Genomic DNA, 14,063 nt, shown 5'->3' with positions numbered 1-14,063 from the left:
CATCTCTCTCACTCACTCCCCCAACATCTCTCTCACTCACTCCCCCAACATCTCTCTCACTCACTCCCCCAACATCTCTCACATCCCCCCAACATCTCAGTCACTCACTCACCCCCAACAACTCTCACTCCCCCCCCCCCAAACATCTCTCTCTCACTCACCCATCCCCACATCTCACTTACTCACAGGTTTTTAGCTCGGTCTGTGCTCAGTTACAGAATTAAGACGATGATGTTCACCTTTCTACACTGAGGTGTATAAACTGCTTGGATGCTGGTTTTAACTGTTACAGAGTGAAAAACCTTCCTATTAACGTCTCTGTAAACATTCTTACAATAAAACAAATGTGAGAGAATCACACACACTGTTAGGGAATGTAGAACCTGTCAAGCCCTTAAAAAGGACTTAACTGACTGACCCTGGGTTTTTATTTCTTATTATTACTAGTTTTAAACACAATATAATGTGAGTGTGAGAGTGAGAGAGAGTGTGAGAGTGAGAGAGAGTGTGTGAGAGAGAGAGAGAGAGAGAGAGAGAGAGAGAGACAAAGTCACATTTGGCACATAAAAAAAAAAAGAAAAAAAAAAAAGAAAGAAGTGATTGGATTCACATATTGTACATCACAGTATACACAGACATTTATTCAAAGTGAATGTGGGGTCATTGTGTGGGTCTGGGGTGGAGTTCAGTTCGAACCCTGGGTAATACAGAGGTCTAGAGCAAAAGGAGGTTGGGGATGGAAAGAAACAGAACCTGCTCAGGGTCAAACACACGTCTGACTGTTCAGTGGCTCCATCCCTCACTCCACATTCACAGGAACCTCAGTAGATAGATGAAGTACTAAAGCTGCACATGTTCCATGAGGCCCAGAGTGTTAAACTGTTGTGATGGTGAAGCAACTGAAACCTGCGCCCACGTCCCCTGTAACGACACCAAAGCTCCAGAGTGACACGGTTATCTGTGTGAAGTGGGCGGGGCAACAGACACCACCACTTGTTTCTGGATTGTGAAAGTGTGTTGTTTTGGTTGATGTTCTTTCTTCTCGTAACACACGAGCCAACTGCTGATCATCAAGTGTTTACCTGAAACGCAACACTGCTGGTGTTCTCACTGGTGTTTGGGAAGCGCAGAACCTTCTCATTCTGATCCGCAGCACTGAAGCGTTTCTCCATAGGGGGAAGACATTGTGATCCAACAGATTTCTTCACATTTATCTGGTCTGATCGGGTGATTATGGAGCGTCGGTAAAGAAACTAGTGAGTGAGCAGTTAAGTGCCTTTTGCTTGTTAACTCGTTAAACAGAAGGTTATTTATATGCAGTAGCTAGTTTCTAACAGCTCTTCAGCTCCTGAGCACTTCCATGTTCTTCCTGCTGGATACCAGAGAGACAGTGACACAGTAATAAGACCTGCAGTGGAGTCTTTCAGAAACGCAGGACTCCAGGACCGTGCTGTAGTTCACTACCAGCCCACGCTTCAGACCCAAGATCTGCAGGTTCACGGGGTTAAAGTTCATCTACGGGAACTTGACACGACAAAAGTAAAATCAGAGGAAGGTCTAAAAAAGGAGAGATGAACTGCTACAGGCAGCTTTAGGGACACGACGAGTGATGTCCGGGTCACGAGAGAGAGCTGCAGTGAGTAAAGAAACGTACCGACTGGATTTTTTTTTTGTAGCAGATAAAAACAATGCTGAGCACCAATTATCCATACAAAGGCTGTGGAAATTAAACCCAAAACAAGCTCTGAAAAGCCTCATTTGCAAAATACAAATCTCTCTCAAATGTAAAATCTCCATACTTCATATCCCAGAGAGATAAAAGTCTTTTTTTTTTTTCTTTTTGGTGCGATACTAGCATAGGAGACGAACATGGAAGGGAGGAAAAGAAAAGGAGAGAATAGAGGAAGGTGTAAGCAGGAGATTGAACAGACACAGTGAAGCCCCGATGTCCAGGCTACCGGTACACCCTGGTGCAAACCAGATACGACTGGCTAGAAAGTGGTCCAACATTAGGTCAGCTGATGGGGAGCTTCCAGCATCTCCATGAGGAAGGTGTCGATGGGGGTGTCGCCAATCAGCTTGAAGAAGAACAGGTGCTCCAGGCATTTCAACCCGATGGAGCGCAACGCTGGCAGTCGGAGGAGGAGCTTGGCGAACCTAGTGCACAGGGACAGAAGACACATAGTTCTCATTCAGTGTCGTGTTTAAATGTTCCACTCGGTCCCCATCACACTCAGGAAATAGTATTAAACATCAGCTGTGTCGTATCATCAGCGGACATTTACTCATTTAGCCCCAAGTAGACAAGACTCAAGCAGAACTGTTAAGTTAGTGTCATACCTGGGGATATACCTTGAATATAATGACATGGATCTTGTATTATCTGTTCATGTTAATAAACCATACGTAATGATCTTTAGTGTCTATCTGTTCATTCTGAACATACGAGAGCATGAAAAAAACCCTAACCGTCTGTCTGATTAGAATCATCATTAAGATGACTGGTGTTAGATTTCACACATAACTACAGGCCTTTTATTTATTCAGTCTGTTCTGATTCTTCCGGGCTTCTCTTAATATATAATTAAACACCTACACAACTGGCCGTCATTCCAGATTCCAGTCATTTGGTGGTGCTTCTCTTTCCAAATGACAGGGTTAGCAGCTATGTTAATCATTTCACTGTGTAATTTGTGCCTGAAAATGTTCAGTTGTATCCCTAACAACAGTATAAAGGAGTTCTGCCTTAAACAGGGCTGTCTACACTTTAGAATTGTCTGGTAAAAGGTTTTGGGGATTTGTGAGCTTTGGAAAACCTAACATCAGATCAGAATTAAGCAGTGCTCGTGTTTATATCTATCTGAAGCAGGAAAACAAAACTGAAAATGTCCACCACAGCATGACGCTGCCGCCACCCTGTTTCACTGTAGGGATTTTACTAACCAGTAGATCAGCAGTACCTGGTTTTTAACCCAAAGTGTTTTTTCTCTAGCATTAAGGCCAGTGTGATGGAGGATTCTGAGATGTGATCTAGTGCATCTACATGATCACTGAGGTCTGTGGAGAGCGGGTTAGATGTTATGGCTTCATCACGTACCTGCCCTGCTGGTCAGGATATCTCTGTTTACAATAAGCTTCTAGTGCAGCATAGACTTTCTCTCTCAGTAACTCCACTTCACTTGGGTTTGACAGCCCCTTTGCATCTGTGAAACACATACAGGAAGAAGAAAGATGGGTTTTTCTGCAGATTTTTGTAGCACTGGATATGAAACTTGCAGTTTTTTTGTTTAAGTACCTGGGTTGAAAAGGATGATGGCTCTTAGACATCCCAACTCAGTCTTATCCATCTGCATGTCCCTCATCTTACTCACTAGTTCAGTCAGCACCCTGCATGAGCATGCACACACGCGCACACACACACACACACAATATAGTGTAGGACGACAGAACAGGGGAACATGCACAAAAAAGTGACAGCATATTTGTTAGAGAGCTGTATAGAGAAATAGTGGCGCAGAGGAACATTTCTAGCAAAAATACATCATTCAGAGACAGACACACACATTGCTCTTTACCCACCAATAAAAAAAAAAAAGAAAGAAAGAAAAATAATTTTTTAAAGTTTTTTTTTCTTTTGCTGGATTGGAATACATTTGTGTTGTGTGGTGTGGCTTTATTACCTGTCAAATATGGCCCCAACCTCTGCATTGTGCGTACTCTCCCTGTGTATTCAATCACAATGTGTTATTACAACGTACGTCAATACACAGATCATTACACTGTTCACATCTTCCTCATTGAAAAGGTTCTGACTGTGTGCACCAGCAGAGACAGTGGGGCCCATGTAAGGACTAACAAGCTGCAGGCTCTTGTTGAGAAGCGTTTGTCTGGGCACTTGGAAGGATCACAAACACACACAATGGGTATTAACAAGATAGCAAACTGCAGGCTTACACAATCTCAACATACAAGCAGGGGAAAAAACTAACAACAAAAAATAAATTGATCCTGATTTTGTTGTGTTACAAAATCAGGATTGATGGACAGAGTTTAGCTTGAAGGTAAAGCACAAGCATGAAGGAACAGAGCAAGCAATGACAACTATTTATTTCAATACGTAGCTAAGTAGCTGATGCCACGGTGTTAAAGATCAGCCGTGCAAAGTGAAATAAGAAAAGAACGAAAAACAAACGAGTGCAAACGATATGAAGCAGGTGAATCTCAAACAGCAGCCTGCAACTGGTTATTCCAAGATTTGTTTCAAGGAAAAAAAAAATCATTGAAAATAAAAAGAACCTAAATGCAAATAGCACTTATAAAATAAAGAGATTATAGCAGATTAAAAGTGCTGTGATGAAGAAATGTGTGTGTCTGTGTAGACATTTATAACTTATTTACATGAATGGCAGTGTCCTTAACACAAACTACTACTAATAATACTAATAATAATGATCATTTATATTTACAGCATTTAGCAGACGCCCTTATCCAGAGCAACTTACATTTTATCTCATTTTTAGAAAACTGAGCAATTGAGGGTTAAGGGCCTTGCTCAGCGGCTCAGCAATGGCAGCTTGGTGGACGTAGGAATCGAACTCACAACCTTACGATTGGTAGCCCAACACCTTAACCACTAGGCTACCACATCCCTCATAATGACAGGTGGCAGTTTACAGGGTCAAAGCACCCTTGACCATACACGACCATATTTATAACGTTTTCTGCCAATAACTCAATGCTTGATGTGTGCCATCAAACCCTAGGAGTAGTTTGCAGAAGTAGCTTTTACATAGTGTTCAAAATGTTAAATAAGTTACTGAACACTCTAATGGATAGGGCATGTTTGTGTTTGGGAGAAGCTAAAGAATCAGTGGGATATAATATAGAGGTTCACAGATCAGGAAGAGGAAGAGAAATACTGAAGAGATTCATTACAGTTACTACAGGGTTATAAAACAAATAATGCTTAAGACCCTGATAATTATATCAGCAAGTGAGGGGCTGGAGAACCATAGAGCAACATCACAATAAGGTTTGAGCTCGTCCTCCCCACACTGTTCATGTCGTCAGCACCATGTAGGAAATCGGGACTCTAGCTGATGTTTGATTATTCTTATCTTTTATTTTGTTCTTTTCTCTACTTTGGCTTTTTTTAGGACGGTTGTACAAAGCATTTCACTACATGGTGTCTATGTGACAAAAACATTAGAATTTAATATACCACTGTGTCATACTTCTCCATATCACATGATATACTCGATTGCCTCCATGATCTAACTAGAATCTGATGAATCCTTTAAAATGAAATTTTAAATGTTTAAATAGTTATTGTTATCTCACCCTCCACAATACATATAGTGATACATATGTGGAATGCTGATGTCATTATTTACAAGTTAAGTAAACTAACGCTTATTTATTTATTTATACATACACTGACTATTACTGCGACTCGCCCAGAAAAGCTTGTAACAGCAATAAGAACCAGAGCTACAACAATCAGACTACACCTCAGGCTGGAGCTGGTAGCCAGTCTCACTTACATGTTCTGCTCTCTCTAAATTCCTCACTTGTTCTCTAGATTTTGACCAGAACAAACAAGAAAACCTTCAGTCGATCTGAAAGTCACTGGTATGGCAACAATTTGCTTCCAAAATGTCTTATAGTCTGCAGAAAGCAACTGTTATTACCACGTGCACATTCCAGATCAACAAAAAACACTCAAATGCAGGCAGCACAAAATACCAACTGACCACCTGATCAACTCACCAGACAGTAAGTGAGCAGTAGGTCAGCAATAAAGTGGACCTTTAGTATATAATACTGTACCTTGCATAGCATCAGTGCAGTCTTCCCGTCTAAGTGACGCTCATTTGCATAAAGATACATGCCACGATACATTGGTGGTATATATGGTGTATAATATAATATAATATATAATGACAATCTCAAAAGGTCTACGATTCTCTGACGCTGGATCTGGATCCAGTAGAATCGTTAAAACAGGAGATTCACAGCATCCAACCCGACTGATGCCAACATGGAGCAGGATATCATAGGAATGTTTGGGGCATCTTGTGGAATCTGTGTCATGAATTCTTGAGGCTGTTTTGAGAGCAAAGCCCTACCCAGTGTTAGGGTCATGTTCCTTCGTCTTTAACCCCTGAAAACAAAAGGGCTTCACACAACCGTACAGCCATCCAACTGTTCCATCCTCACCACCGCTGTTTACTCCTCAGCTGGAACTATAAACAGATAAGACACTAGTGCTCTATTGCTTGCTTTACCCATCACAAAGAAAAGTATTGTAGGGCTAACAGATTCAGGGATTCTGTGGGGCAAACTGTAGAAGGTTGTTTGCAGAAGGAATTTTATATATTAGGTAGGACACAATGGGCCTCACAAAACATGTCCTAGCTCTGAAGGTGAGCACTATGAAAGTCTTGGGCAGTGTTGATAATGGAGCCAGACTTGTTCTTAGGCCAGGAAGGTCATGTCATCTACATCATGTAGTAAAAACTGCATAACCATGGGGCTGAAACTTGAATCATCCCTACACGGTCTTTCACAAAGTTCTCTAACATCCCTCTTATCTTCGTACCCTAAAATGGGTACAGTGCTACAAACTTGGCACACCTGTTTTGGGGAACTTTCTGGCTCTCCTTCCATGATTTAAACTTCTCCAAGAGCATGACAAAGTCTTCAGATATCGCATGTAATATGTCCACTAGGGGGCTGAGTCACAAAAAGCAAGGCATGTTCTGTGTGTTACAGCAGAAATAAACAGAAGGCAATAAAGGCATAAGGTTCTTTTGCATGATCAATTAAAAATCTGTTCTAATTGCAGATAAAGAAAGCCAGAGCAACCTCCAGAGTTCATAAGGAAGATCCAATAAGTTTTTTTCCCGCACTGTTTGTACATTAACAAAATTCTACTGTTTTGGACAAATGACTGAAATCTCTGATCTAAAGAGCAAAGAGAAACATCCCACTTCTCCTGTGCCTCCTCGGACCCAAGAGATTGTGCAAAGACAGCTCAGGATGATAAAATGATAAAAGCTGAGGGTAGACTGGGGGAAAAGAACTCAGTCTTGAATAGATATGTAGTTAAAGCAGGTCTTACTGCCCTCTCCTGGCTTACATCACTTCCTCTCTGTCCCTCTCCCATATTCACCTCGCAAACCTCAGAAGATCGTTCATTGCCCAGTGGGACTGAAGATCTAAACAGCACTCCTCTCCCATTTCCTCTCCAACCACAGCCTTCTCTGCCACCCTGATCCATCATGCACGGGTTCTGAAGCTCTGATCTGATTGTTCAACTCAGTATCATGAAGATCAGTGGACTTCAGGTGGTCCAGGCTGCCTACGGTCACGTCTTAAACTGAGGCAGTAGAGGCATCAGTGAGGACTAATTACAGGGGCTGCATGTAGATGCCAGGGTGAGGATGTAAAACAGAAGCAGAGCCATGTCTGCTTTATGAAGTGACCTTTACCTACAGCTAGAAGACACTTCATCATTTGTTTGAGGGTGTCATCACACATGACCCTCTTTAAAAGAGTATATCGGCGCCCACTTTAACCGCTGCTTCTATTCAGCTCTGTTCTTGTCAAGAACAGCCTCTCACCTCAGTGTTTTTATGAGTTCTAACCCACTGGCTCCTGAGAAGTTGGACTTCCCACACGACTCCCTGCACCACCGTGTTTTAAACCGTACTCAGACTAAACCGTCTCCGAAGCTGATCTTCGTTCGTTTAGCGTATTCACATACAAGGCTGGCTGAAAAGAGCAGAAGGTGTAAACACCACTACAGAACAGTCAGAAGACTTCTGACATACTATTACACTGACTTTATACTAGAGTGAGTTTGGACTGATAACATCTAATTGTTAACATGACAGTGATGATTACCTATCAAAGATGGCTCCCACTCCTGCGCTATGTGCACTGTTTCTGTGCACGTGGAGTCCAGTGGCCAGTAATATGCCATCCTTCACAGTGATTGAGCGATGAGAGAACGAGGCGATCAGCAGCTCGTTCCAACCTAAGCAGACAAAAAGGAAGTTTTGGGAGTTTTAAACAACCTCAGGTCAGGTCCCAGATGAAAGGGGATTGGTTGAGACTTATTCCCACCTCCACATAGCTGAACTGATCTCGAACAGCACCACCAGCCGTGTCCTTTCTCTATTATCTTACTGATTAAAGTCTGTGACTGGGGGGTCTGCGACTAGGGGGTCTGCGGCTGGGGGGCCTGCGGCTGGGGGGCCTGCGGCTGGGGGGGGCCTGCAGCTGGGGGGGGCCTGCGGATGGGGGGGGGCCTGCGGCTAGGGGCCTGTGTGGGGTTATGGCTGATCTTCACCTCACTCCCTGTCTGTTTAAATGTCAAACCAGAGATACGATGAGAAGAGTGCAAGCAATTACCAGCACGCAGAAGGATGACCTGATCGTCGAGAGCCAGCTCTGAGAAGTGCGGGATTCTCTTGGCCCACTCCACCAGAGTGAAGAGCTGTTTATCAGCTGCCTGGCAGATGTTCGTGACGGGATCGTTTTCCTGAAAGTCCAGGGAAAAAAAAAAAAAAAAAGAGATGAAGAGGGTTGGAGATATTCATGTGGTATCATGTGAGGACTGGTCAAGCTGTTCATAGTGTGGACTCACAGAGCTGGTGCCTGAACTTCCATCGGAATGCAGCTCGATCTTCTGCTCCACAGCCATCTCCGCTTCCAGGATCTTTTCCACTGGCATTTCTTCATTCACCGCACTGGTAGACTCCACTTCTCCTTCTCGCTCTTTATTCCTCTGACGCTCCTCCTGAACAGCTGCGACAAACACACACAAAAATTCAATACGAAAACTGCTGGTCTTGTAGAAATTTCCTGATGGACCTCGGAGATGTGTAGGAGTGTGTAAAAGGCTGTAAATCTATTCTAACTCTTACCTTCTCTCTTCATCCCCATGGCTAGACATTTCTGGTAGCGGCAGTACTGGCAGCGATTCCTCTGACGCTTGTCCACCATACAGTCCTTGTTGTCTCTGCACGTGTAGCTCAAGTCTTTTCTGACTGTGCGTTTAAAAAAGCCTTTACAGCCCTCACAGCTGTACACGCCGTAGTGCTTTCCTAAAGGAAGGTCATGAGAAAAGTAACACACGTCACCAGTGATTCTTATACACGTTATACACGTAGACGTGACCTGATTCCTGCTGCAGCTACAGGGATAACTTGAGCTCTTGCTGTAGATCTGGTCATGTAGGAGCTGTGATTAGGGTTTGGCCAGAATATGAACTGAGCAGTAAATAAACAGTGGAGTTAAGCCCCGCCCACTGACATGACGCTTTGTTATCTCAGCACATATGACTGTGGGATTGTGGAAGTTCCTTGGCATAGAAACCAGGCTAAAATTGAACACAGGGACTAAGATACAATACACAATATACATAACGCAGTCTGGCACAATGTAGTGTTAACTACTGAACACTAGGAAAAACCCACAGCTCCTAACTTCCACATTACAGTATTTATGTTATTTAAACCCATCTCAGGATGGTGTAAACGTACCGGAGGAGCGATCGCCACAAATGGCACAGAGCCGTTTCTGAGAGAGGGTGGGTCCGGGGCTGTGGCCTAAAAGCGGCTTCAGGCCAAACGGCGGCTTTACGTCGTCTGAACTGCTGACGGCGTGCAGGCCGGACATGGACACAGTGGAGTTGATCTGGAGGAGAAGAGAAGAAAAAGAATAATCTGTTATTAAATGATCATAACACAACATGTCTAACAAACTATGGGAATAAGATCAAATGAGCTCCTGTACAATTGAAATCATACGCTCATGTCATTTACCTATGTGTTTCAGTAAGAATCTCAACGTTCAACAGTGTCTGAGGTCCAGCGTCTTAATTAAAGTCATTCTCTCTCTCTCTCTCTCTCTCTCTCTCTCTCTCACACACACACACACACACAATGTTGTATAGTAATGTCCTCTGATCATATCCACACCCAGGCTTCAGTTCTAATGTTGAATGAATCAAAACAATTCACCTTCTACTTGATATTTCTGGGAAGCAAAAGTATTGGAACGGACCGTCTTCATGTAATACTACATATTATCCTTGCTACTGCGTGAAGCCTGCAACTGTTGCATTTGTCTTTGTGATGCATTTTTCTTTGGATCATTGTCTCGTTGCATGATGAAGATTAGTGAGAACGTTCCATAAGAACTCACAGTAGCTCAGGAACATCATGTTTGGGACCAAGACTTTTCATAAGACTGGCTCCAAACACAAACTCTTACCTGGGGACTGCTGATGGGGCCGTAACCCACTGACGGTGTCCCAGGGAGACACGGGGAACCGAGAGACGAGCTGATGACAGAAAAGGGGGAGCCCATGCTGCTAATAGGACTGCTGACTGCTGAAGTAACGGGTGGCAGTGAGGTCATAGCAGCTGCTGAGGGAAGCAGTGCAGGTGATTGTTTCCCTGAAGGTGGTGACGACACAGAAGAGCTGTCTGGACTGCGAGAATCTGAAAAAGAAAGGATTTGTTTTTTCTCAGTTTGTAAAAGGGAGAAATCCTACATGGGTGAACAGTTTGGTAACACACACACCAGGGTTCTCACCGAGTCCCATATCATAACTAACACGGTGTGTGAGACCACAGTTATCGCCACAAAGTGTGTTGTTTTGTGTGCCGTGTGTTATTCCACTAACACCTATGCAATGATTATAATGTTTCATGTATCAGTGAAGGACAGGTCATACTTTTTAATGTTATGCAACACCTGCAAGGAAATTAGGACTACACAAAGTGTGTGTGACATGACATAAGCCACCATGAGGCTATCAAACCTGTGCTTTAACACACCGTGGGGTCGGAGTGCGCCACCTTCCAATCCACCCAGGAGGACACGTCACGTACGACTGGCACAATGCAACTGATGACATTCATTTTTAACACTATAACCCTGTACATTCTCCTGCAACACCTGACAGCCCATACAGGGAGAGAGGAGACATCAATATGAACCTTTGGGAAACCCCACATTGTGGTACATTACAACTTTGTTAGAGCATCTGTGTGTGTGTGTGAGAGACACCGTCATGAGGTTTAAAAGTCAATAAGGAGATAAAGTTTCTTTTCCTGGTCCTTAAGCCTCCTTGTTCTTTCTATGAATTTCCCAGACACAACATCTGCTTGGACACGAATCCTGAACTGATCAACAACCAGGTGACCGAATCAAACAGGTCTGTTTATTAAACACTACTAGAGTCAGTCACAAATCTGAGGAACACATGTCCATATCACATCAGTACACTTCCTCAGGAAACTTCTTTACTGAAGGAATAATCAATACAACACTGTCGTAGCTTAGAGAGAGAGAGAGAGAGAGAGAGAGAGAGAGAGAGAGAGAGAGAGAGAGACAGGCAGGCAGGCAGACACAGAGAGAGAGACAGACAGACACAGAGAGAGAGACAGACAGACACAGAGAGAGAGAGAGACAGACAGACACAGAGAAACAGACAGACGTGTAGTACTTAGTGATTGTATGCTGTTTGCTCCTGTACTATACATATTATTTACAGTGTTGAGTCTAACTGTAATATTTATATATGATGAATATGATGAATAGTGACACATTAAAATATACTCACCTCTGTTGTCGCCCATGACCCGACACACAGGAGCCTGAATCACGGATCAGGGTTTAACTCTACACCGAGGACTGAGGCCCTGCGCCGCTGCGTCTCTTAACCAACCAAAGTACAATTATTTATCTACAGTTCACAAACAAGAGTGGACAAAACCCATTAATAAATCCTCTAGTATATTTCAATAATCTTATCAGGACGGTTCAACAACGAATTCTACTGCTTTCAGCTGTCTAGACTTGACCTGAGACCAATGCTAGCTCGCTAAGCTAACTGGCTAAGCTAACTGGCTAAGCTAGCTCGCTAACTCAGCTACAATAAACTCAGCCAAACCCATGCATTGGGTCAGATTGTGCCTGTAAACAACCAGAAAACAGATATATACATGTATAATCTATAAGAGTTAGGCCTTGTGCGTGTATCTTACGTGTTAAATGACATCGAGCTAAATGATTAGCTGGCGCTGCCGAGCGGATTTACAGCTATAAACAGTGTAAAGATCTAAAAGATGGAGGAAACAGCATTAATGTTGTTCTGGTTAAATGCTGCTGCTGCTGCTGTTGTTGTTTCTACAAATGTCTCACATGTTAAACCTGCCTTCTGTCTTCATTCCTTCCTTCCTTCCTTCTCTACCTCCTCAGTCACTCTTTTTGTCTCCTTCCTTTCCAAACAGGAAACCAAAGCGTTTCATATCACACATGACCAGGTAACTGAGTGTCAGGGGGACAATTCAACACCAACTCTACAATTCAACACCACTCTGCAATTCAACACCAACTCTAATCACCTTCACAATCACACACATAAACACACACACAATCACACACAGACACAATCACACACCCAATCACACAGACACACACAGACACATAATCACACACACAAACACATACACACATAAACACACACACACATTTAAGAGACCGTCTACAAATTACGTTAGGTTTCTTTGTACGTTAAATCTTTAAGGTAATGATCGGAAAGAAATAATTAAGTAGATATTTATTCAGAATGTATCATGTTATTTTTTACAGGACATCCGCTTTATTAAAAAGATGGGTATCATTTGGGTATGATATAACTGTATAATACAGCCTAGGGTGTGTTATTCCAGTGACACCACAGAAATCACTGCTAATGAGAACAATGTCTAATTTATTAACATTAATTAATTAACATTAATTTTTATTTATGTCACACATTTATATGGTTGTTACACTGTGGTTTATGGTTAGATTTAATGATGTGAAACGTCAGAGAGACTGTTCTCACTCATGTTATACAGAAATAATCCACATGACCAGTCAGATTTGAGAATTCACTCATACTGGGGTATAAAACCATTATTGGACTCATGGTGTAGGACATAAGTGATATCATATCCTGAAACAAATTCCACATGCTCAAGTTCCTCTATTCTATTTACAAGTTGGTTCGTAGAATTTCCATTAGATTTTGGCTTGACAGTTCTACAGGTTCTACTCTGTGGTTAATAGTGCGATACGTGTGTTAGCTAAGGTGGACCCAATTAATATTCCTTAGCAACCACCTAGCCTAACCTAGCAAGCAACTGTGGTAACATTCTATCCAGCTGTGATACATCCAACAACCAACCAGCACCATATTGCAACTGCCTAGCAGCCACATTGAAAAACATGGCAACACCATTTCTACTAGCAGAACCCTAGACATTACGTGCAGTACTAGATGTGTTTTTGAATCCTGTTTGGAAAGTTCAGGTTCAGGGGTGGATTCAAAAACAGATTTGAGATACAGAGAGAACCCTGACCTTTACAACAGCAAACAGAAACAAATAAACAAAACCTGGTATTTCAGGCACACCCCCTAAGTTAATCCTGAGCTGGAGAGACATCTTTTTATTTTGTTTACATTTACATTTGTACCATTTAGCAAATGCCCTAATCCGGGATTGAGATGTGCTTCAGATAGATACTATAGATAGAAGTCTCGATATAAGCTTTAGAAGTCTCTGTCAATAAATCCATCCTGATTGTGGTTCACTAGGTTAGTGACTCTGAGAACAGAGAAGAGTCTTGATACCTTCCTTGTAATCTGAGCGGTGGTGGGAGCAGTGGAGCAGTGCTGGAGGATCAGAGGGAATGTGGAGCAGTGGAGCAGTGTGAGCTGTGGAGCTGTGAGAAACGCTTTGAGTCCTGGTCCGTTTTTTGCTTTGTAGGCAAGCATCAAAGTTTTAAATATGATATTTAAATATGTGGTCATGTACAGGACCAAGCGCAGGATGGAGAATTTAGGAAGGTTAAAAACAAGCCTGCATTCTGTAGGAGTTGAGGAGGTGGAGTGGCGCCTCGAGGCAGACCTCCCAGGAGTCCAGTCTCCAAATGACAAGAGACTGAAAAAGCACCCGAGTGGACCGAGTGGATAGAAATGGACAAGTCACTATGAC

At 42.8% G+C, this 14,063-nt stretch overlaps 1 protein-coding gene across 7 annotated transcripts; it reads right to left on the bottom strand.

The window, feature by feature from the left end:
- Window positions 1–362: 362 nt before the first annotated feature.
- On the bottom strand, window positions 363–12,461 carry rxrba (retinoid x receptor, beta a). Of its 7 annotated transcripts, none has more exons than XM_060865972.1 (12): window positions 12,223–12,461; window positions 11,642–11,736; window positions 10,285–10,514; window positions 9,552–9,705; window positions 8,934–9,113; window positions 8,654–8,814; window positions 8,419–8,548; window positions 7,909–8,041; window positions 3,681–3,722; window positions 3,296–3,387; window positions 3,098–3,203; window positions 363–2,157 (listed from the first exon to the last, which is right to left on the bottom strand). In XM_060865972.1, exons 2-12 carry the CDS (start codon window positions 11,655–11,657, stop codon window positions 2,010–2,012), a joined length of 1,392 nt encoding a protein of 463 aa, XP_060721955.1. In that variant the 5' UTR covers window positions 11,658–11,736; window positions 12,223–12,461; the 3' UTR covers window positions 363–2,009. The 7 variants fall into 7 exon arrangements, with proteins under 7 accessions (XP_060721955.1, XP_060721956.1, XP_060721954.1 ...); XM_060865973.1 differs by having other exon boundaries at window positions 12,236–12,461; XM_060865971.1 differs by having other exon boundaries at window positions 11,642–11,764; window positions 12,223–12,460.
- Window positions 12,462–14,063: the final 1,602 nt, after the last annotated feature.

This window comes from Tachysurus vachellii, chromosome 3 (genome assembly GCF_030014155.1).
Source record: "Tachysurus vachellii isolate PV-2020 chromosome 3, HZAU_Pvac_v1, whole genome shotgun sequence".
Classification (NCBI taxonomy): domain Eukaryota; kingdom Metazoa; phylum Chordata; class Actinopteri; order Siluriformes; family Bagridae; genus Tachysurus; species Tachysurus vachellii.
This window is presented reverse-complemented; position numbering and strand designations above follow the sequence as displayed.